This window comes from Mytilus galloprovincialis, chromosome 5 (assembly GCF_965363235.1).
Source record: "Mytilus galloprovincialis chromosome 5, xbMytGall1.hap1.1, whole genome shotgun sequence".
In the NCBI taxonomy this organism is placed as follows: domain Eukaryota; kingdom Metazoa; phylum Mollusca; class Bivalvia; order Mytilida; family Mytilidae; genus Mytilus; species Mytilus galloprovincialis.
Window position 1 is genome coordinate 70,220,791 of NC_134842.1, and position 26,510 is coordinate 70,247,300.

The 26,510-nt window shown below is 32.7% G+C and overlaps 1 protein-coding gene across 1 annotated transcript; it reads right to left on the minus strand.

Moving 5' to 3' along the window:
* On the minus strand, positions 1 to 25,527 carry LOC143074702 (uncharacterized). Its single transcript, XM_076250037.1, has 5 exons — positions 25,245 to 25,527; positions 12,991 to 13,078; positions 9,159 to 9,292; positions 5,465 to 5,603; positions 1 to 723 (listed from the first exon to the last, which is right to left on the minus strand). Exons 1-5 carry the CDS (start codon positions 25,509 to 25,511, stop codon positions 719 to 721), a joined length of 633 nt encoding a protein of 210 aa, XP_076106152.1. The 5' UTR covers positions 25,512 to 25,527; the 3' UTR covers positions 1 to 718.
* Positions 25,528 to 26,510: the final 983 nt, after the last annotated feature.

Sequence of the window (26,510 nt, forward strand, 5' to 3'; positions counted from 1 at the left end):
TTATTTAAACATAAACATGCTATAGTTCAGAAAATATTTTGAATGGTTGGTTTGATCTAGTCCACCAAAAAAAGGCCTGCATAAAGTTAGACTGAAATTAATACACTGGTGTAAACAAACTATGTCATACTATGTCCTACTTCATGATCAGCACGTTGATTGAATACCATTTTCATTCATACTGATTGTTGATTATCCCAGTAGTTTGATATGAGAAATTTGTCAAACATATTCGTTGTCGATTGATGATTGTGATCGCAAGAGCAAGCAGTTACTATTTGCTTCAGGTGAGCTACATTAATGCGGATCAATCGGTAATCCTCGGGTGTATCCGCTTCTCCTCTTCTATCCATTCGGCAATCCTCGGTAGAATCCTCTACTCTCATAGATGAGGGTACGGAAGCAGCCGAGTTGAGACGAATGCTCTTATCATTAGATGAAGTTACGGAATCACTCGAGTCGTAACGAATGTAATACGGATATGCTTAGAAAACTTAAGTATTTAGCATTATGAATGGAAACAACATGTAAGCTTGCAACGTTACAACATCTAACAAAACCAATATATGTGTTGCACAGGTATGAACAGTTAGAATATAAATACACATATCCAAATTTAACAATATATATAAATAAGACAACAAGTCAACTGCATGGTTCACCAATACTTCTCTTCTGTACTTAAATACAGTGGGAAAGATGTTATTCCTGATTCCCTTCAAACTGTAAAATAGATAGAATAAATATAATTAGTATGATGATACAAGACTGAAAAGTATCTATATTAATTTTGACATTTTAACTTGTCCAATATAAGTTGTATGTTAGTGTCTGTAAGCTTATTGGAATATTTCCATCGAGTTTTTATATTTTGTAAATGGCTCACATTTGTATAAAACATCTTTATGTTGATCAAAACAAAGGATATGGGGTATCCATCCATGGCACAAAATCAGTACATGCACAGCAAAACAACAAAAACGCCTTCAACACGGAGCAAAAAACTCTCATGTCGCTGTAAGTTTAAGTAAACTTATCATAGATATTTGCGCCAGACGCGCGTTTCGTCTGCAATGATACTGATAGTGACGCTTGAATAAAAAAAAAGATGAAAAGGCCTATAAATAAAGTACGAAGTTGAAAAGCATTGAGTACATGTACCAAAAATTACCAAAAATTCCTAATTTTTGGCAAAATAATTTTGAAGGCTTTGTAAGATGTAATTGTTCTTCATATCGCATGTTATAGTTATTTTTTAAATCAAATTCACGAATATTTCATAAGTTCAAATAGAAAATAATGAAGTGCTGAATTTAGCCAATTCACAATAAAAAATCGACTCAGATGCGTGAAATTACAATAGAATTTAAAAATATGGAGACGGTGATATGATTGCAAATGAGACAACTATCCACCTTAATTCGATTGTCAGGATTATAGACAACCGTATGACCTTCAAAAATGAGAAAACCAATAATGCATAGTCGACAATAAAAGGTCCCGATATAAAAAAATTCATTGGAAATATTAAGAAATACTATGATGATGTCAATCCTAGCCACATCACTAGTTTATACGTCATAATAATTGATAGACCAACAAGAGGAGACAAGGTGACGTAATGCTTCTATGTATATATACTGTAAAACCTCTTATTTTCGCGACTTTATAGCGAGAGAAAAAATGACATGAATATTAATCGTTGGGAATATATAAAACTTAAATCTATCATCTCTGCCATCAAATTGAGTTCCAAATGGTGAAGTTAAACATCCCTTTGTTTTTACGGACGCCATCACGAGTTAGTTGACCGTTATGGAATAACCGTTTCACAGATGAATTCGGATATGTTCCTTATGTCTTAACTACAATCCCTTTCCCTTTTTACGAATGGGACGTACCGAATTAGACTATTTACCGGATTTGTAATAACATAAGCAACGCGACGGGTGCCACATGTGGAACAGAAACTTGTACCCTTCCGGAGCACCTGAGATCACTCCAGTTTAGGCGGGGTTCGTGTTGCTTAGTCGTTAGTTGCCTTTGTTGTGTTGGTGTACTATTATTTGTCTGTTTGTCTTTTTCTTTTTTAGCCATTGCATTGTCAGTTTATTTCCGATCTATCAGTTTGACTGTCCCTTTGTTGTGTTGGTGTACTATTATTTGTCTGTTTGTCTTTTTCTTTTTTAGCCATTGCATTGTCTGTTTATTTCCGATCTATCAGTTTGACTGTCCCTTTGTTGTGTTGGTGTACTATTATTTGTCTGTTTGTCTTTTTCTTTTTTAGCCATTGCATTGTCAGTTTATTTCCGATCTATCAGTTTGACTGTCCCTTTGTTGTGTTGGTGTACTATTATTTGTCTGTTTGTCTTTTTCTTTTTTAGCCATTGCATTGTCAGTTTATTTCCGATCTATCAGTTTGACTGTCCCTTTGTTGTGTTGGTGTACTATTATTTGTCTGTTTGTCTTTTTCTTTTTTAGCCATTGCATTGTCTGTTTATTTCCGATCTATCAGTTTGACTGTCCCTTTGTTGTGTTGGTGTACTATTATTTGTCTGTTTGTCTTTTTCTTTTTTAGCCATTGCATTGTCAGTTTATTTCCGATCTATCAGTTTGACTGTCCCTCTGTTGTGTTGGTGTACTATTATTTGTCTGTTTGTCTTTTTCTTTTTTAGCCATTGCATTGTCAGTTTATTTCCGATCTATCAGTTTGACTGTCCCTTTGTTGTGTTGGTGTACTATTATTTGTCTGTTTGTCTTTTTCTTTTTTAGCCATTGCATTGTCTGTTTATTTCCGATCTATCAGTTTGACTGTCCCTTTGTTGTGTTGGTGTACTATTATTTGTCTGTTTGTCTTTTTCTTTTTTAGCCATTGCATTGTCTGTTTATTTCCGATCTATCAGTTTGACTGTCCCTTTGTTGTGTTGGTGTACTATTATTTGTCTGTTTGTCTTTTTCTTTTTTAGCCATTGCATTGTCAGTTTATTTCCGATCTATCAGTTTGACTGTCCCTCTGTTGTGTTGGTGTACTATTATTTGTCTGTTTGTCTTTTTCTTTTTTAGCCATTGCATTGTCAGTTTATTTCCGATCTATCAGTTTGACTGTCCCTTTGTTGTGTTGGTGTACTATTATTTGTCTGTTTGTCTTTTTCTTTTTTAGCCATTGCATTGTCTGTTTATTTCCGATCTATCAGTTTGACTGTCCCTTTGTTGTGTTGGTGTACTATTATTTGTCTGTTTGTCTTTTTCTTTTTTAGCCATTGCATTGTCAGTTTATTTCCGATCTATCAGTTTGACTGTCCCTTTGTTGTGTTTGTGTACTATTATTTGTCTGTTTGTCTTTTTCTTTTTTAGCCATTGCATTGTCAGTTTATTTCCGATCTATCAGTTTGACTGTCCCTTTGTTGTGTTTATGTACTATTATTTGTCTGTTTGTCTTTTTCTTTTTTAGCCATTGCATTGTCAGTTTATTTCCGATCTATCAGTTTGACTGTCCCTTTGTTGTGTTTATGTACTATTATTTGTCTGTTTGTCTTTTTCTTTTTTAGCCATTGCATTGTCAGTTTATTTCCGATCTATCAGTTTGACTGTCCCTTTGTTATCTTTCGCCCCCTGCTTGATGCGTATCACTCCTCTAACCATTTTACTCTTATTAATATTAAAATTTCACAGACAGATTGAATAAAACTCTGCCACGGTTTCATTTTCCAATACCAAAGAAACTACAATTATGGGTTTTCTATCTATAGATATAGGAAGATGTGTTGTGAGTGCCAATTAGACAACTCTCCATCCAAATAACAATTTATAAAAGTAAACCATTATAGGTCAATGTACGTCCTTCAACACGGAGCCTTGGATCACACCGAACAACAAGCTATAAAGGCGCCCAAAATTACTAGTGTAAAACCATTCAAACGGGAAAACCAACGGTCTAATCTATATGAAAAAAAAAAAAAAACGAGAAACACGTATGAATTACATAAACAAACGAAAACTACTGTACATCAGATTTTTGACTTAGAACAGGTGCAAACATTTGCAGCGGGATTAAACGTTTTAATGCTACATGACTTTCATTTTTTGTTTTGTTTTAAGCGTTCCTGATGATGATAAATGTAGAAAAGCTCTTTGGTAGAGTAAGATTTCTAAAGTGTTATTTTAGAGGCCTCTGTGGCCGAGTGATCTAAGTACAAGTAGTTTCTACTGTAATCACTAGCCAGTCAACACTGAGGTTGTGAGTTCGAACCCCGCTCGTGCAGGTGCACTCGACTCCAATCTTAATTGACTAGGACTGTCAGTTATCCTATTGAAGGTTGGTGATTTTCTCCATGCACTCCGGCTTTCTCCACCAATAACAACTGACCGCCACGAAATAGCACAAAATGTGATGCTTAAAACTAAAAAAATCAAAAAAATCAATTAAAGTGATACTTTTTTAATTTTCTTGGAAAAACGATACCATGTGATTAAATGTGAAAAAAGATAAATACAACTTTGAGTTTTACTAACCGCTAAAATTATTAGTAAGTCGAGTTCTTTTGGAAGTGCTTACACGATTAAAGTCTCGAAATGATTTTTTATAAGTTATTAATCTTAAATAATGGATTCTGTCCGACCCTTAGAGGAATTATTGACCTTTAGCAATGACATTTGCAAATTTTTTCATTATGTAGTATGGGTTTTATAAAAAAAAAAACACACACACACAAGAAGAAGAGATGGGATTATCATTGAGACAACTAGCAACCAAAGTACTATTTGCATATTATTTAAGGCCATACGGTGACCTATAATTGTTAACTTCTATCAAGTGGTAATTGGTGGCGAGTTGTCTCATTTGCAATCATACCACATCTTCTTATTCTTATTGTATCGTTGTTTGTACGGAATTGTGTGAAACTTAGGTATCTAATACAAACAAAGTAAGTCCGCCAATTTTTTTTCAATATAATGTTCATTGACACCATGAAGAACTTCATGTGATATTCCCTGAGTGCTAATTTATTCAAAATTACTTTACAAGGCACTCCTAGTAGAACACGTACGTTGCAGACTATATATTTGCATCAAACATTTAACTTTTGCTTTTTTTTCTTTCAAAAACTATGAAAAAGTAAAAAAAAAACCTTTTTATTGCACTACATAGATAAATCCAGAGTATTCTAAATATATTCTAAAATAACTGACAAAAAGTCAAAACAAGAGTAGAAAACGTCCCTAAATATTGACACTTGCGATAGTGAGAATACCCCAAATTTGACGAAGAACAAAATGTGAAACTATCAAAACTTGATGCTCAAACGTTGTATTTTAACATCTTAAAAATGACTCAGGACCCTAGGGACCTATAGTTCTGCTGGCCATGATTTATTTTCGACTTTTCAGTCTTGTAGTATTCATCCAAGACTCAATTTTAACCGAGACTAGATGATATTTATTAGAGTGCAAGACATTTTATTACCTAAATAAATTGAATTCCTATATCCTGCACCACATTTCCGTGCTGGTTCTCCGCTGCAGTCGAAGCTGCATTCTGTTTCCGGGACTTTCGGATACTTACTTTCAATGAGGACATCTCCGCACAAACAATATGTACCATACTACAAAATTTTAAACTGTAATTGGTATACAGCTGGACATGTCGATAAAAAGTACATGGAATTTATTAAATGACTTAACATTCGCTAGGCACAATATGTGGGTTTTTTTTATTCACAAACATGACAAATGCATTGTGTGTACCCTTTTGGTAATCATATTCTCCAAACCTTATAAAATTCTACAATTTGACGTCACAAATATTCATACTCGGTACGTATTTGGCCGTTTCAAAATCTAAAGCATTCTGGCTAATATTTTCAAAAGCGTATACCAAAACGTAGTGATTGGCCATGAAAGGTCTTAAACATAGGAAATTCAACTAATGACATGACGTTATTTTTATTTTGGGGTACGAACAACCAGATTACCCATAATCCTTTAGATTTTAAAACGGCGAATTGTCAAAACGTATCCAGATGTTTTTCTCCGTTGTTAAGATTGCAAATTTCACCCTCCTCGACCCTTTTGTATTTCTTGAAATCAATAATTACTGACAATGAAGAATTTCCTTTTTTTTCGATACCTTTCTTATGTCATATAGCTGTTCAAATGTTTCGGATTTTCATTTATTACATATAGATAAATGTGATGATCGCCAATAATAACTGAAAACGAAAAACAACAACTTAAAGAGTTAAGACGTTAAAGAAACAATCTTTGACCTTTGATCTTTCAACCTTTTAGGAATTAATATTTTGTATATTCAAGAGAACGATCTTCAGCATGTTAGCAATTGGTCCATTACTGGAGTTTGCAAATTCTAAAGGAATAATGCTTCCAATTTAAGTTCAAATTGGCTAAATGTTTTCAGAGAATATATCTTGATAAAGATGAAGACGGTTGAAGAGTAAAGGCAAATAAAAAGCTCAATATTGTTCTTTTTTTTTGCATGTTTTGGATTGGTGATTACTGACAATCTAACAAGCAAAAGTTTAACATAGACGTAAGAATCTGGTAAGAGAATGACCAGGAAGGAATTTAAGAATTAAAAACTATATGGAGCAGTATAAATTATTAGCAGTATTTTTTTTCAGTTTAATATTTATAAAAGAATAATTAATTTATTTTTCAAAACAAATCGCAGTTCATTCAGATTGAATTATGTTATGTCAATTATCTTCATGGTATAAATTGTACAAATTCAATTGAAAGTAATCATTTACAAGGGGAATAACAACACCGATTTGAGAACGATCATTATAATCAGTCAAAAGTTCATAAACAATTATTGGAATCTGAAATGGAAGATCCGTTGTTTATGCCGAATGAGGATCTAAACTCGAATATCACGATTGATTAAAAACTTATATTGTAATGCATGCAAAATCAGAATCAGCAAGTGGACCTGACCAAATTCCGTACGGCCGTTTTAAAGTTTCCGATATTCATACAGATCTTCCAACTAATATTTGACACCAGTATAATTCCAACCATTTGGAGAAAAGTCATCATATGTCCAATCTTGAAGGACCCGTCATTAGATCTCCGAGTACCAATAAACTACAGAGGAATTAGTCTTTTGTCGTGCACTAGCAAATTGTATAGTTCTTTTATTAATCAACGGCTCGTCAGTCATCTTGAAAATAATGATATTCTTGCAGACGAACAAAATGGGTTTAGAAAAAATAGATCATGTGAAGACCATACATTTACTGTGTTATTAGAAATAATAAAAGTATATACTAAAGTTCTGAGTCATGCATTCATATAAACGGTAAACTAACATCGTGGTTTTGCTGTAAAATTGGTGTAAAACAGGGAGATAATTTGTCGCCGACATTCATCTCCATATTTATAAACGATTTTGTCCAAGAAATTAATGACCTCAATCTTTGGTAAGACTTACTTGAAACGCTATTGTCAACATTATTGTATGCGGATGATAAAGCGTTTGTTGCAAAGTCGGCTGAGGATCTTCAGTGTATGTTGAATACACTTCACAAATGGTGTAAACGTTGGAGGGTGTTACATGTAATCAATACGGACAGATCTAAATGTATTCATTTTAGGAAACTAATTTTGAATTTACAGTTGGAAAAAACAAATTGCAGAAGGTTGAAAATTTCAAATATCTAATTAAGGGATACACTCGGTCATAATGGAAATTTCATAACCAATGCGGAAAATTTGTCGAAAGGCGTTGGAAAAGCACTAGGGAAGATAAAAAAAATCCAAACAGTAAAGACTTCGGATTTAATGCCTACGAAAAAACTGTATTACTCGTGTGTAGTTCCTATCTTGGATTATGCCTCAACTGTCTGGGGATACAGAAAATTTCAAACAATAGACAATATTCAAAACCGTACAATCCGTTATTTTCTTGGTGTTCATCGGTTTTCGCCTACGCTCGTCCTACATGGGGATATTGAATCGATTCCAAGCCAGTTTCGAAGATGGACAAACATGGTGAGGTATTGGAACAGACTACTCACGTTTGAAGACGATCGCATACCGAACTGCTCGCTTTTAATGCAGACTATAGCCGTTGTACCGACAACTGGTGTAGCAAATTGAAGGACATTTTCTGTAAACTTAATCTAGAACATTATTTTGAATCAAAAACTGCTATAAATTGAAAACTGTAGAAATGAAGATTCAGCGCCTTTATACAAATATATGGAATGATAATATAAAACATGTGCCAAAACTGCGTACTTATATAACTTTCAAATCTGCATTTAATCAGGAACAATATGTAAAAACCAATTCAACCAAAGTCGAACGCTCATATTTAGCACAATTAAAATGTGAATATTACCTCTGAGGATAGAAACCGTTCGATATATTGGTGAACGACCAACAGAAAGACTCTGTAGATTTTGCACTGAAGACGTGACCGAAACTGAAACTCAATTTTTATTAGACTGTACATTCTAATCTGGTATACGAGAACGTGTGTTTTGGTGAACTTTTGATAAGTACTTCCGTTATATCTTTGGACAATAGTGAAAAGCTCAAACTATTAAATATGAGTCATACTCGAAAACTAGCCAAATAAATCGTACATGCATATTCCAAAAGACGCAATTCTGTTTACAAATAGTTTAAAATATACATATATATCTAAAATTAACTTTCTTCAACAAACAGACAATTTCATGAATAATTTGTGATTTTCAAGAACGGGATAAGTGTTTTATAATTATTTAATATCATTTGAGGTCACTTATAGGTCCATTGGGCCGGGTGTATTCATATTTATCATAATTATGTTATATGTAAATAATCTGTACATATTTACACATGCCACTATAATAAATAATTTACTTACTTACTTACTATTCTCTTGAATTCTTGAATAGCTACTTATTTTGAATAACAACGAAAAGTTTTATAAGGTGTCTAGGAATACAAAGCGAGTGATACCTGATTGAAGGCGGGGATTTTGGTTATTTCTTTTTATTGCTGAGATTATTTGCTATTTGACTCATTTAGAGCAAACGGCTTTGAATGCAGTTAAACGTATAATTTCATTAACCGTATCTTGACCTTAAATTGAATTTTGTTCATCCTGGATAAAAACAAAGTTTTAATTAATATTATAAGATACAAACTTGCAAGCCACCAAATCGGTATCCACTGCAATGTTGCTTACAAAATGCAAGGGACATTTTTCCACTCTTTGTCTGGTTGTGTTTCAAGTGCCTACTAGTATCATCCTTGTAACAACCTAAGTAATCTGCTGTCTCTTCAGTAAAAAGAATAAAAGTTGATAATAGACAGATAAAAGAGTGGCGAAAGATACCAACGCCACATTACAACTCATGAGTAGAAAATAAAAAGACAATGCCATGGCTAAAAAAGGAAAAGACAAACAGACAAACAACAGTAAACAAAACACAACACACGAAACTAAAGACTTAGCAACACATACCCTACCAAAAACTGAGGGTGATCTAGGGTTCTCTGGTAGTGTTCAAGATCCTGCTATACATGTGGCACCCGTTAACATATAAAAATGAATTCAACGATATAACTTTTACAGTGTTTTGAAATGTTGATTATACAATCAGCGTGTTACAATGAAATGTATGTGAGGTTTTGTCAATATTTTTGACTTGATGTTTCTAAAAGTATCATTTGCTTCTTTTGACATCAAAATAAGAACGATTTGATTGTTTCTCCAATCGGATAAATCCAGACATATCTAATTGGCTATATTATACATAATATAACACATAGATCAGAACACATTTGACTAAAATTTAAAAGCTCAGTATATTAAGGCTTGCTGGAGACGTAAACATGGTAAATATTAAAACAAATTAAAGAATGTAAACACTTTCACATGGAACATTTTATATTTGCTGTTATATTTTGTTTGGTTATACAAGTTATATGCAGATAACCTCGATGAAAACACTTAAGGTGTACATTCAGAGAGACAAATTATTTTTCCTGACATCAATTTTGAGATGAGTAATAGAGGAATCAACATTCTTATCTTAGGCGGAACGTCAACACAACTATCTAAATGTAGGTCAAATCATATTCCATCAGGGGTACCAATTTTAAATGTTTTAAAACGAACAACAAGAATATTGATAAATCGTATATCAGTATAGTGAATTCCTCGTAACCAAGGAAAGAATGACAATATTGTATTTTTAATTAATTAATAGATAACTAAACAATACATTGGTACAAGAAGCAATCTAGAATGTATGACAAACCAATTACCCCGCCCCATTACCCCGCCAAATGAAATTTAAAAAAAAACAACATAAAACAACAAAATTGAACAAACCAAGAGAAGGAAATTTTGATCTACGACATTAGACACAATGTTTATACACCACATACCGAACTACCTTAATCAAGTTTTTCGACACGAAGACCGCTTAGATTTATGTTTTGCATTCTCATAGGAAATCTCATTTATTATCAACACAATATTAATAAAAACATTTTGCAATACCATCATGATAGCTTCAGAATTCTAAAATATATAAGAGGTTATTTTCTGCATAGTAAATGTATATGTTGTCCTTTCAGTCTTGCTGAAAATACTTTGCACAATTGCAAAATATATAGCTCTGTCATAACAATTTGAATTTTTAAAATGGTACACCACTGGTTTGTTAAGTAACTTTCATACAATTTATTTTCATATTAGTATTTTAGTCAGACATTGCATTAAACATTAAGCAAATAAAATATATTAAAAACACAAGGGTAAATCTGAGATGTTATAATATACTTAGTACTATATACGGGTATATTGTATGTGTAATACAATTGATGACAATCGTGCTGTATCTGCCATCCGTGACGATATCGATATCAGTCCCGGTTACACAGGTTTTATCAACCATAATCTGTTTGACGTCAGGCAGTCTAGATCAGTTACGGTTACATAGGTTTTATCAACCCTAATCTGTTTGACGTCAGGTAGTCTATATCAGTTACGGTTTCAAAAGCTTTATAAAACCCCTAATATATATGGGCAGAATCAATTTGCGCTTATTGCAGTTTTGAAAAGGTATTAATTGCGCCACTCTCTTTTATTTTGATAGTATTAATTGCGCCAATAAATGAAATGAAATTGCGCCACATTTACCTGTTAATATTTTTGACCCATATCATAAATGTGCATGGCCCGTTTTACCTATATCAAGACAAGACAAATACTTTAATAAAGTCTCACCACTTGTTACACATTTATAATATACAGCTTTTTAAAACACAAGTCAACAACGAAAGCCACTCTATAAAGAGTTTTGAGCAAAATTATAATACAAATACAAGTCAACTATTAGACTTGTATTATTTTAATTTTAGTTTCTTGTGTACAATTTGGAAATTAGTATGGCGTTCATTATCACTGAACTAGTATATATTTGTTTAGGGGCCAGTTGAAAGACGCCTCCGGGTGCGGGAATTTCATGCTACATTGAAGACCTGTTGGTGACCTTCTGCTGTTGTTTTTTTCTATGGTCTGGTTGTTGTCTCTTTGGCACATTCCCCATTTCCATTCTCAATTTTATCATGAGTATAAAATACATTTTTGCTTTATTAAAATTTCATAGCAGATTTTGGCAGTATAAAATACCATATTTTCATTTGCAAAAAGAAATGTAAAGTTTCATTATCAGTGTCCAGAAATTAGAACGTCAAATTTTGAGAACTGCGTGCAAAAGAAAAGCAACCAATATCTGGTCAGAGCGACCTTCAAAAAATAATAAATTCAGAGCTCTTCAAAATTGAAGAAAGAAATTTAGAAAAGAAACATTAATTTGTTAATATGTGCGTCAGTCAATGTATAGAGAGAGAAGAAAACTGCGTTTGGCTTAACCTTAAAATCAAGCAGAATTTCACAGAATATTGGATGATTTAGGTGTTGTTACATTTTGTTTATTTTCTTTAGTTACATCTTCTGACATCAGACTCGGACTTCTCTTGAATTGAATTTTAAATGTGCTTATAGTTATGCATTTACTTTTCTACATTGGCTAGAGGTATAGGGGGAGGGTTGAGATCTCATAAACATGTTTAACCCCGCCGCATTTTTGCGCCTGTCCCAAGTCAAGAGCCTCTGGCCTTTGTTAGTCTTGTATTTTTTTAAATTTTAGTTTCTTGTGTACAATTCGGAAATTAGTATGGCGTTCATTATCACTGAACTAGTATATATTTGTTTAGGGGCCAGCTGAAGGACGCCTCCAGGTGCGGGAATGTCTCGCTACATTGAAGACCTGTTAGTGACCTTCTGCTGTTGTTTTTTCTATGGTCGGGTTGTTGTCTCTTTAACACATTCCCCATTTCCATTCTCAATTTTAAAGATGATGAATTTGTATTGTGTAACGATCGATCCAGAATGAGGGATCGGGATAATTTTATTAGGATGCGAGCCTAATTTAAAAATTTTGTGTACAATGTCAGAGGAATTTTTTGCTGATGGTACCTAGTCAATCATTTAGCTGTTATTTATTGGCGCAATTAGATGATTATTATATTGGCGCAAATGATACCTATAGATTTGAAAATTAGGTGGCGCAAAAGAAGTATTGGCGCAAATGAGTTACTTTTTAGCGCAAAAAGATATCGCCCATATATATTGTGTTACGTCTCGTGAAAAATATCCTAGATATATTAGTTCTTCTTGAAGTACATGTATATAATAAAATGTAAATTATATGGCCTTTTGAATATCACACAGCACATCAACCCGCAACTACTTTAATCCCTAGTGCAGAGCTCCTTTGATAATTTGATGTCTCTGGTTGATACATGTGTGATATTGAAAAAGCAATATGACATTCTCCATTAATGTGCTTTGAAACGTTCAGTCGGATGGTTATATGGTTATTCATTTACACAATGCTATCAAACTGATTGCTGACAGATAATGAGTAAATGCATTGTATTAGCGCTATAAGACAATCATACCTAATTTAACACAAACTGGAAGGTCTTTGTTAGTGATGACACAGGTTTCTCCAAATGAACAAGGATTCGGCCAGCATGTGTCTGATTCCTGTAAAAATACTCTTTATTAATTGGTTACATTCAATCTGACAAAAGATTTTACAAATTGCATTTCAGTGACATAGTTTCGCAATGGTAAGACATAATTGAAAATTTCCTTGTGATTGGAATGTGGTATATAAATATTGGCAGTAATGTGGTATTTTCGTATACCTCTTTAAGTGTTTTTTTCGTTCAGCAATTGCAAATTTTTATGCTGCCAGTTTGAATTATTTTGCTGAATTATACATACGTTTGTATGTCAAGTGTAGAAAGTTGAACTTTATCCCTCTTATGGTCTATAAAATTTGGGACACCAAGTCGAACACAATTTCTAAAAATGAATGTTTATACAACTTTAACAACTCATCGAGGTATTCGACTATTTAGCATTTTAGATTGTGATCTTGGCTTGGTGTTATTTACAGCCTCTCGTTTGTTACTTTTTGTTCCGTTTTGCTTGTTCAATGAGATCACTAGTATATATCTTTTCGGATATGAGCATTCCTGATGAAGGTAAATCAAGAAAAAGCGCTTCAAACACAAATAGGTATATTGATATTTAGTTTTAAATTTGCATTAATAGAAACTGAGATCATAGTAAATGAACAAATAGTTATCAAAGGTACCAGGATTATATTTTAATACGCCAGACGCGCGTTTCGTCTACATAAGACTCATCAGTGACGATCAGTTCAAAATAGTTATAAAAGCCAAACAAGTACAAAGTTGAAGAGCATTGAGGACCTAAAATTCCAAAAAGTTGCCAACTAGAGCTAAGGTAATCTATTCCTGGGATAAGAAAATCCTTAGGTTTTCGAAAAATTCAAATTTTTGTTACAAACAGTGATCAATTTATATTCTTTTTCTTCCATCTTTAATCGACTTAATGTTGTAAATCTGAGACAAATTTTGTTTTCATTTAATATATTTGTGATGTGTTGTAGTTCTTTGTTGTCCCGATCTTCTTTCATAGTTATTTATTTTGTACGTCACTGTTGTTTCGGAACGAGTTGGTTGAACGTCATGTTCAGACCAACTTATTCATCGCAAACGGAAGTATTTACATAAATCGGAATCATATGACTGGATTGACAGTCCAAAACATATTTTCCTTTCTAAAGAATGTTCCAGATAATTCAAAACTAGTACAAAAAGTGCAGATTAAAATTACACTGTTATTATCCTCTGGAAACAAGAGTAAACTGTTTGATTTTTAAATATAGAAAAGGAAAGCTTCCAATTGAAAATATCTCCAAACTCACATTTCCTCGTTCATTAATTATTAGAGATCAAATAAAACAATTAAACAAAGGAAGAATAAAAAGTAATATTCAATATGAAATTATGAGACAGTAACCCTAAAACTCAAAACCCATCTATTGGTTTTCATATGGTATTCAGCAATGGTAAATTTTATAATATACCAAGTTCTTAAAACCTTGTAAATAAATAAACAGTTTCTGTCAAAGATCTGACATTTTGAACTAACATGGACATCTTTGACGAACGACAACCACAGTTCAGGTCATACCTGATCCAGTTCATACTTGATTCAGGTAATACTTGATTCAGGCACATGCCCATTCGGCCGCAGAAAATAATTTTATTGAAGATCTAATCTCTCGGTCTTGTTATCTCGATCAGAGCTTAACACAAGAGATCCTACAATAACCTTTAGCCCCAGTCACACTAGACATCGACCACACAACGCTCATCGCGATCTTAAATTAATTCAGATCGTTGTAAGGTTGCGATATGAGAGGCATGCCTTTTAATTTTTGTTGTTTTCACAATGATACTACGTCCTCTTTACGCTTCTATAACGATCCTCCTACGATTATATAACGTTCTCGCCACGCCTTTTCTACGATTTTTAAGATCCAACTACGCCCATACAGCAACGCTGTAAGAAGTGGATTACCAAAAAGTAAAATCACAAAAATACTGAACTCAGAGGAAAATCAATTCGGAAAGTCCATAATCACATGGCAAAATCAAATAACAAAACGCATCAAAAACGAATGGACAAGAACTGTCATATTCCTGACTTGGTACAGGCATTTTCAAATGTAGAAAATGGTGGATTGAACCTGGTTTTATAGCTAGCTAAACCTCTCACTTGTATGACAGTCGCATCAAATTCTATTATATAGTCACCGATGCGTGAACAAAACAAACAGACATAATAGGTAAAAATGTCAAAAATAGGGGTACAGCAGTCAACATTGTGTTATCATCTTAATCACTATAAAAACAACAAATGTAACGAAGAAGCACAAAAAGGCATACATCAAATTAACATCCTCATTTTGATTGTATTATACGATTATATTTGTCTATGTTAAATGCAAGTAGCTCTAATCAGCCAGTTTCTTTAAATAGGACAAATCTAGGTAACAACCATAATGATCAAAGTCCTACCTATGTGGAAAGACAAAGGTCACTAATAAATACAAAATACACGGACCGTGAAGTCAACTCTACTTATTGTCTTTTGACAAGAAAAAAAATATTTCTTATTGAGATTTCAACTCTAAAGAAGATGTCTCCTAGGAAAATGTCAACTCAACAAATCAAAGTCAAAGTCAAGACTATCCGGGAAGGACGGAGCAGAGACATTGAAGATTGCCTAATTCAGTACATTTCAGAAGGCAGACTTGATTGTGTTGATGTTATTGTTATTCATGTGGGCACTAACAATGTATCAGATGGAGACTCTGTTCATGCTATTATGGACGACTTCAAAAAACTGATTTGTACAGTCAGGCAAAGCTTACCAAGAACTAAGCTGGTAATTTCCTCAATTCTACCAAGGTCAACCCATTATCAAGCTAATCGTACAATTTACAATGTCAGCAATCATCTATTCTCCCTAGGGGAACAACATGTGGAAATTTTGGACAATACTTTAGAGTTTCTATATGGAGACCAGTCTAATCTTACCTTATTTACCATGTTCACACAAATGTTGCTGGTGCCAAAGTTTTAAGCCACAACATTATCTTCTGCGTGAACACTTTGTTTGAATTCTCAAATTGTACATCTGAAACTCAATCAAATTTTCAATCGGTGAGGTTAGCAGGGAGGAGATTTATACCATTCAACAACACACCAACTCAACTACAAAATGTGTCCAGTCAAACGTACTGGCGGTAAATAATTTAACCAATAACTTTTCTACTACCAGAACATGTAATTCTATTTTAGGAAATCTTGTCAGTATTGTTATTTTGTATTGATGTATTGCAACACATATTCTCTTATCTAATTACAAATCATCTCCATTTACAAACCCTTTTATATTCCACACATGTCACTTAATATATGTCACTTAAACATAAATCATTTATTGCCAAAGTTTTCTGAAATAAAATATTTGCTATCAAAATCAAACACAGATGTGCTATGTTTAAGTGAAACATTTTGTCAGATTATGTCCAAAATAAAGAAATAGATATTAAGGGTTATGATACAAACAGAAAAGACAGAATTGGAAAATCTGGCGGTGGGTTTTTAATTTATATTTCTAACATGTTAACCACAATAAGACGATATGATTTAGAAAATGATGATATAGAGTCAATGTGGATCGAAATTATTTTTGTTCATTCAAAACCTATATTACTTGGTAACATTTATAGACCACTAAATAGTAATGCAGAGTGGATTAAAAAAATTGAATCAATGTTAACAAATGTCGATATTGATTATAAGGAAATGCTTATTTTGGGTGACTTTAATGTTAATTTGGCGTCGATAAAAATTCCAGCATTTTTAACTTGTCTCAAATAGTCTCAGTTCCCATTCGAGTCACACAAACATCTTCCACTTTGATAGACCATATTTATAGCAATGAACCAGATAATATTCCTTTTATATCTGTTCCGAAGTATTCTGTCAATGACCATTATCCAGTATGCATTTCTCACAAAAGAGGGTTAAAATCGAAAAAGAAAATTCATGAATATATTACGTTCAGATCTACTACACATTTTTTAATGAAAATGATTTTATCAATCATATATCACAGTGTTCATTTAATTGTGTATTAGAAATCGATGACCCCGAAGAAGCACTGTTGTCTTTTTTGAATATTTTTACTGAAGTATTAAATCATCATGCTCCACTCATTAAAAAGAGAGTAAAACGTTTGTATCAAAATGAGTGGATGAATGATGAAATTCTAGATAGGATAAGAAAACGTGATTTTTATCATAAGAACACATATATGTATAGTTATAGACTATGGAGAAATAAAGTCAAATATCTCATCAAAAAAACTCATCATAGATACCAGGACTAAATTTTGTATATACGCCAGACGCGCGTTTCGTCTACAAAAGACTCTTCAGTGACGCTCGAATCCAAAAAAAGTTAAAAATGCAAAATAAAGTACGAAGTTGAAGAGCATTGAGGACCAAAATTCCAAAAAGTTTTGCCAAATACAGCTAATTAAAAGTAATCTATGCCTGAGGTAGAACAGCCTTAGTATTTCAAAAATTAAAAATTTTGTAAACAGTAAATTAATAAATATAACCATATCAGTGATAATTCATGTCAGTACAAAAGTGATGACTACTGGGCTGGTGATACCCTCGGGGAAATAAATCTCCACCAGCAGTTGCATCGACCCAGTGGTAGTAAATAAACTCATCATAGATACCAGGACTAAATTTTGTATACGCCAGACGCGCATTTCGTCTACAAAAGACTCTTCAGTGACGCTCGAATCCAAAAAAAGTTAAAAATGCCAAATAAAGTACGAAGTTGAAACTCTAAACAAAATTATCATACCAATATCATAGAACAAAAAAAGGGCAACAGCAGTAAATTATGGAAGCACGTACATACTGTCAGCGGTACCGACACTCATACCTGTATACAAATCATAAGTGATTGTAACAAAAAGGAAATTTTAGAACCAAAAAGCATTGCTGATGTTGTTAATGCTCATTTCACAAATATCACAGTTAATCTTTATATAGATTAAAACATAAACAATTCTAGTAGTTGTTTTAACAAACTTGACGATTTTATATCGGGTCATGTACCAGATGACGTGTATTTTTCTATACCACTTATGAGTTATGATTGTGTGTGTTTACAACTAAAAGCACTAGATGAATCAAAAGCAACAGGCCTTGATACAATAAGTGCAAAATTTTTAAAAGATGTCTTCTTATGCTATTTCAATACCACTTTGTCATATTTTTAATTCAAGTATCAAAAAATGTATTTTTCCATCTTCATTTAAACTGGCAAAAGTCATACCAGTTTATAAGAAAAAAGCCTCAAAACAAGATGTTTTTAATTACAGACCAATTGTAATTTTACCACTCATTTCTAAAATCCTTGAAAAACATGTGAAAACACACTTAGTAAAATACCTTATTATAAATGCAAGTTATTGTATAGAATGCAGTCAGGCTTTCGTGCAAACCATTCTTGTCAAGCTGCGTTAACAGCTTTAATAGATAAGTGGCCTAAAGCCATTGATGATGGCGATATTGTTGGAGCAGTATTTCTAGATCCAGCAAAAGCCTTTAATCTTCTCAATCATGAACTGCTTATTCAAAAATTAAACAAATACAAATTTGCTTATACCTCATTACGCTGGTTTAAATCATATTTGGCTGAGAAATATCAGAAAGTATCTATTCCAAATACATTATCAGACGTACAAAAACAAAAAACTGGTGTACCTCAAGGATCCGTATTAGGACCGGTGTTGTTTTTAATTTTTATTAATGATATTCCCTTGTCTAATTCTAATCATAACACCGATCTATTAACTGATGATAGCACCATATCAGTCATTAGACAAAACAAAAGTTGCATCAGTCAAAAACTTAATACGGTTTTACAAGATATTGTTCGCTGGTGGGATGACAATAAAATGACTGTAAATGTATCTAAAACGAAAGCTATACGCATTGGATCTAAACAAAAGCTTTCCGTTACATCAAATGAAAACATTAATCTTGCTTTAAATGGACAACAAATTATACAAAGTATATGTGAAAAGGTTCTAGGTGTTTTTATTGATGCAAATCTATCTTGGGCTTCTCATATCGATTATATAATCAAAAAAGTTAACTCTTCTTTAGCTTTACTAAAAAGGATAAAGAAATTATTAAAATGACAAAGCTAGACAAATGTAGTATAACGCTTACGTTTTACCTCACTTAGATTATTGTTGTTCAATATGGGGAAACTATAATAACGTTCTATTAGATAGTTTACAAGAACTGCAAAAATTGGCAGCAAGAATAATTTTAGACGAACATGATTACACCAAACCTTCAAGAGAATTATTTCACGAACGTAACATTGTGCCAATCACATAAAGAATACTTTATCACAAATCATTACTAATGTTTAAGGGAAAGTATGGCTTAGCTCCAGAATATACGTCCAGTCTTATGTTATCAGCTTTTGCAAACCAAAATTATAATACGAGATTTTCATCCTCAGATAATTTTATAATTCCAAAACCAAATACAGAGTTGTATAAGTCTGGTTTCTCGTACACTGGACCAAAAGTGTGGAATGCTCTTCCTAGTTCAATCAAAAAATCTAATACAGTATCAGAATTTAAACATAAATAGAAATCTTTGTACTTTTAACATTACCATCATATTTGTACTGTAATGCCATATTTGTTTATTGTATTTTAAATTGTATATAATCTTTATTTATCATTATTATTGATGCATTGTTTATTTTTAATGTAATTATTATTGTATTAAGAGAGCCTTATTGAAAATTTGTGTAATCCAAATGAGTTACTCTCTCTAAATAAAGATATTATTATTACTATTATTATTAGAGCGTAGTGAAAGCGCGACTCTATTCCGAGAGGCTTCGCTACGCTCTCACAGCGACGTTATTACGACCTCACTATATATGACCATCGCGTTCTCACTGCGACCACACAAATATACCACGCCTATTGTCATTTTCACATGAAATATATAAAAGCTCTCCAGGTTTTGTTTGTCTGTGTGTAATTTGGACCTCTTGTCTCTTTTCTGTAACGTCTCAACTATGCTTGACACATTTGTGTCATCCCTGCTATCGTTCACTAAAACATCTTTAGTTTAAGTTTAATGAACTAGCATAAGGTTGTGACTCAGGTTGGATATGTCGGTCCGATTTCTTTGCTGAAAAAGTTGTTATTATCAGAGCTCCCTCTGCCTCAACATATACCCCTACCACCACGCACACATGTTCTGGTAGATTTTGGTGGCATGACTGTTTTTTCCGAGAAATCTACGTATTAATCAGAAACAGAATGAATGGAACAGAATTGATATGGAACACGAAGTTGACGTTAACGCTGAGAACGTTGAACGATCGCAGTATGGACGTAGTATAATCGTGGTATGAATGTGCTACAATCGCATTCGAAGCGTTGTAAGATCGTGTTGCAATCGGATAACTCGTGATATGGTCGTAGTGAGAACGTGATGTTCTCACTACGATGGTAAGGCGACCTTTGCGATCTTACCACGTTCTAACTGTGCTTTCACTATGCTTCTACTACGACCTGACATCACCACAACCGCACCACTATTGTTTTGAAGATGTTCTTATAAGTTAGCCACGCTTATCATGATCTTGAAGACATCACCAAGGCCGTGATACGACTTTACTGCGATCTACACGATTGCACTACGATCGTCAAAAATCTCAGATCATAGTGCGATCGTGGCCTAGTGTGACTTCAATATTAGCAGGACAATCACTTAACTCTACAACATAAGTTTAATAGAAGACAAAAACAATTAAACAATCAATTCAATTATTAGACGTAAGAATGTAACTGTTACTAAAGCAAGCTCACTGTACTCGTTCTGTTTAAATGAAACCAAGCTGTCTTAAACTAAGAAATCGGTGATGATAATTTGGTTCTTGCAAAAACCTGTTCAGATTATCAATGCAGAGAAGATAATATTCTAGTCTTGAACTTAAAATGAGCGAAAACATGTAATCTCTTAAAGTACTAGGCTTAAAAATACTATTGTGTAAGTAGTTTAACCTTTATCTATGTGATGTATGTGTCTATCTTGCAAGCAAGGAATATGTAACATAGAGTAGCTGTCTATAGTCAACCTGCAACGTTAAACAACAGATGATGGTTTTATGCAACAGAACAATATAAAACTGTGGACACGACATAGAAGAAAACTCATATTTTGATAGAGTAAGACTGCACAATCCGTCAAAATATGTGCAGCACACATAAGCATGCATACAGTTATCAGATGAAATAAATTATAATAAAAGAATAAAAACAATATAAATGAATGAACAGAAATATTTGCCAAATGTTTATAATTTTATATGTGAATGTCCTGAGATTTTAATACTTCACAATTAATATTGAAAAGGGGAAATATAAACAAGACAATATCTGAAAATGTCTGTTTTTTTGCAATAGGAAAAAACAAAAAAAAAATGTCTTTTGAACCGGTATTTTCATAGCTCAAATCGAAGAACAAACATTAATGATTCAAGAACTGTTGAGTGTAATTCAAACAATTGTTAAATGTTGTAATTATTGCAATTTTAAAAATTGTACAAACAAATTCCAGTTGTTTCCTGTTACCAAAGTGAAACAATTTTAAAAAGTTTCTAATGGGAATAAGAAATAAGTTAAAGATACTATTTGTGGTTGCTCTTCAACTTTGTACTTTATTTGGCTTTTTTTTTTAAACTTTTTTGGATTCGAGCGTCACTGATGAGTTTTTTGTAGACGAAACGCGCGTCTGACGTATATACAAAATTTAGTCCTGGTATCTATGATGAGTTTATTTACTAATATATCCTGTAATAGTTTATCAAGTGCAAATTATTTATTTTAGCCCTTGCAATACAAAAGGTTAAGACATATACTAAAATATAGTCAGTTATGTCTGTAACATGAAAGAATCTTGAGTAACAGGACATGTAACAGGATGGAGTTGGTAACAAGAAGGAATTATTTTTTCAAAACAATTGCGTTTTTCCATGGTTTAAGAAAAATACATGATTTCAAATTGATAACAATTGTTAGATAACAGCAAACAATGTCATTTTTCTTTTGAACGTGTATTTGCAAGATGAAAAATATGCCTAGGTAAAAGAAAGTCTAAAGTAAATTCCTTTTTGTTACCATCTTCTATACTAGAATTGCACAATGTTCTCTGCTGTTATAAAAATTCTAAAAAAGTGTCTTTTCATTCAATATACGGTATATGATGTTGAGATTTATTTAATATGATGCTCATAACTTATAATTAACGAAATGGTTGGCATATAGTATATTAATTATGTGATTCATCAGTGAAATTGTCTTTAATATCCTTTCTCTTACTGATTATGGCTATGCTGTTACTTTTCATCAAGTACATGTACATGACATAACTTAGCAGAAAGGAATACTTTCACAGTACTTTTTGTCTTTTTATTCGAATTGTGTAGAGGTTTTCTTCCATCTACATATCAACTTAATAAGACACAATAAAAGCACATTTAGGAGATAACTGTATTTTATTTTAAGCTCCGACGGAATCAATTGGGGATTTGATGGTTGCAAATTAAGTTTACTGGCGACGAGTTAGCGGATACAGTAAACGGGTATTTGCGACCACCAAATCCCCAATTGATGCCGTCGGAGCTTAAATTACAAATTGTTATCTCCATTCTTATGAAACTGACAGAAAATAACGTTAAAACATGAATTTAGAAACTGTCACATGTCGTCTGCGCTTGCGCGTACATTCCATAGCATCAATTGTCAATTGATACCATGTAAATAAGTGACGTTATCCAATCAAAATTAACGTTACAAACGTTGTTGCATTAGAATTACTATAATTATAGTGCTGGCAATGAAACATTCTCAAAAGGTACACAAAAAGGCTGTAACAGGAGAGAACAACATAATTATTCTTTTCTAAATTCTGATCTTAGGGGAGTTCGATTTTTTTCAAACTTGCAGCCATTCACCTATACATGTGGAATCAAACATTCAGGAAATAATGCTCTTCTTATTGCATTACAAGAAATCAACATTGGTCTTTCAAACGTCACCACAGGTGAAAAAGCAGAGGCAAGGCCACACCAATTTAATTTCTTGTTCTACGGATTTTTGGACTCCAAAATTTGGGGCGAGCGAGCGATTTGAAAATTTTAATAAAAAAATATTTAATTTGCAAATTTTTTAGGCGAAGCTTGAAAAGTAAAGGCTAGCGATTATAATTTTTTTTTTGTAAACATAAAATAGTAGGTTTTGACAATATTAAAGCTTGATTTATCACTTGTACTTTGACATTTCTTTAACTTCTGAAGTATTTTTTCCCTGTTCACCAAGAAATAATTAAATCTGGTCTATGTATGTGTGACTGACAATGAGACAATTCTCAATCCAAGTCATAATCAGTTTGGGGACAACCCCTTAATGTTATAAATATCCCTTTTACATGTTTTATGAGGGAGCAATATAAGTTATAATATATTTGTTTGTACAAAAGGGCTCATATTTTCTCAAAGAACTATATATCTATCTGGTATAAAATGATCAAAACATGTCCAAGAATTTTGTAATATTCCTGGACTTTAACCATGTTAACACATTTACTTTAACAGTTTAATATTATTCAAAATAAGTGGACCCCTCTTTTAGAAAAAGTTGTTTAAAATATGATGTAACTCTCCTCTTTTAGAGTACAAAATTCTAAGTTTTCAAATCCTTGGTATTTCTATTTTCTTTTCTACATCAGTAAAATGACCCCTTGTCTTGTCAACGTATATTTGTTCCACCTAACAGAATTTCCAGTGGAAACTTTGTTATAAACAATGTCATAATACCTGTACCTGATGGAACAAATGTTCTATACTATTTATTCCGTTAGGTACATCTATTGTAATATTTATTCCTGTGGAAATAATATTCCATAATATTTGTTCCATTTGGAAATTATATTATGAAGGAGCTTCTGTTCCGTGACAGTCTGAGGGAGGGTTGTTCTCACCCTGATAATAACAAACACAGGTCAAAGTACGGCCTTTTACACTGGGCTTTGATACAGACCAAACAGCAGGCTATAAAGGACCCCAAAATTATTAGCGTACACAATTCGAACAGGAAAACCAACGATCTAATTTATATATCATGTATATCCAAACGGGAAAATACCAATGAACAACATCAACAAACGATAACTGCTGAACGACAGGCCCCTCAATCAATCAGGACAGGTGCATAAACATGCAGCGGCTATGGATAGTTTTGTTTCGCCAGCATACAATATATTTGCAGTTGAGGGCAAATCCTGCAGAAGTTCTTTGTACTTTATTCTAACAACGAACATTTTTTCATAGGGAATATAAGTAAGGGGGAAAGTAACAATTTTTTTGTTCTTTACAGGTATTTCCGCTGTTATCGGAGCACTCCCGCTTTGGATAAATAGGTTTCTTGCTGAAACAAAAATTATCACAGATATTTACAAAGTGTGGTGGGGTACTTTTATGTTTAAAATCGTTATATACAGGTTAGACTGTGATTTTAAAAACAAATGTCAATATCTTTTTATAATATTTACAAAAAAAAAAACGGTGCAGGAAATGAACATGATTACATTTCCGGATGCGGGAAGCGGGAATATAAAAAAAATAAAAAAAATCTGTTTTGAAAAATATAGGTGCGGGCGGGTCCGAACAAGGAATCAAATTGGTGTGGCCTAACAGGAGAAAAATTATCACTTGGGACAAAATTTAAAAGACCCTAAAAATGCAAAATTGTACCACATGCTTTAGTTATAATAAACTCAGACCAGTAAGGGACAAGTTTTTTTTATATAATCTTTCATATTTGTGAAAATCAGAAGCCTTTTTACTTAACTCCGATATTTTTTGAATGATTTAGTTTTTCGGAAAACAACAACGGACAACATGTATTTTTGTTGGGAGGGGGGGGGTTTAAACATTTATATTATATTATTTTATTAGAACAAAATATAAGAAAGCGTGTTTAATTGGCAAAAGTTGTTGCAGTATATACTCTACTTAATACTGAAAATGATAATTTTCCCAAAAGATGCCTGAATAAAACAATAATTGCTGTTGAAAGAGGGAACATGGAAATTCGAGTTTTACAGATATCAAACATATTTTTTGCTAGTACTTACTATCGTCCAAGTTGACATTTCCGAGTACATGTAATGTTCCTTATCTACTGCTGTGGCCTGTTGAGTCCTGTTAAGCAGTTCGCAGTACAAATGACTTTTTACAAAGTTGAAAGCAGTACATCCAGCAAATCTGGTGCATCTTAACATGCACATTCTTGGTCCTACATTGAAAAACACCTTCAGTATCTTGGAATCAAGGTACTTTCCACTATGAAAAGTTCCACCAGTTAATACATACAATATTGTGATAAGTAAGTGAGTGACCATTGCTTTAATAACCAACATTGTCCTGGAACGAATACAAAATATTTATAATGTTGATATAGGTTTATAAAGAAATTCCTAACACCTATCTGAAACAAATCATAGTATAACTACTCTGCTAACGTGTTTATGAAAAGTTTTTTTATATCATTCAGTCGCCAAAAAAAGGAAATAGAGAAAAAATCTTATCGTCATACATGAATGTACCCATGTTAGTATATAGGTAATCAGATAATACATGACTGTACACGTGTTAGTATATAGATAATCAGATAATACATGAATGTACGCGTGTTAGTATACAAATAATCATATAATACATGAATGTACGCGTGTTAGTATATAGATAATCAGATAAGATATGAATGTAAGCGTGTTAGTATACAGATAATCCGATAAAACACGAATGTAAGCGTGTTAGTATATAGATAATCAGATAATATATGAATGTACGTGTGTTAGTATATAGATAATCAGATAATACATGAATGTACGCGTGTTAGTAAATAGATAATCAGATAATACATGAATGTAAGCGTGTTAGTATATAGAAAATCAGATAATACACGAATGTACGCGTGTTAGTATATAGATATTCAGATAACACATGAATGTACGCGTGTTAGTATATAGATAATCAGATAATACATGAATGTACGCGTGTTAGTATGCAGACTTATTATTGAAATGAAGTCATTCATTAAACCCTAATTTATACTTAAACAAAACGTCCATCACTGGCGCTAGAAAAATATGTAAAAGAAAAAAAATAATTGACCGAGTTGAAGAAAATGTTAACTAAAAATCCCAACAGTCTGTTCCAAATCTGAATGACTGGAAATTATAAGATGTGGTTTGAGTACCTAGAGATATATAAAACTCTCCATCTAATTCACAATTTATAAAAGTAAACAATTATAAGTCAAAATAACGCCTTAAACACAGAGCCTTGGCACATATTGAACAGCAAGCTAAAAAAAGGTTCCAAAATGACTAGTGTAA

Bases quoted from the DNA above. Each gene is read 5' to 3' on its own strand.
- LOC143074702 (XM_076250037.1), bottom strand. From the start codon at position 25,511: ATGGTCACTCACTTACTTATCACAATATTGTATGTATTAACTGGTGGA. The intron at 13,079-25,244 runs GTAAGTACTAGC...GTATTTTTACAG, and splicing joins AAATGTCAACTTGGACGATA to GAATCAGACACATGCTGGCC. The intron at 5,604-9,158 runs GTTTGTATCTTA...AAAATTTTGTAG, and splicing joins ACCGATTTGGTGGCTTGCAA to TATGGTACATATTGTTTGTG.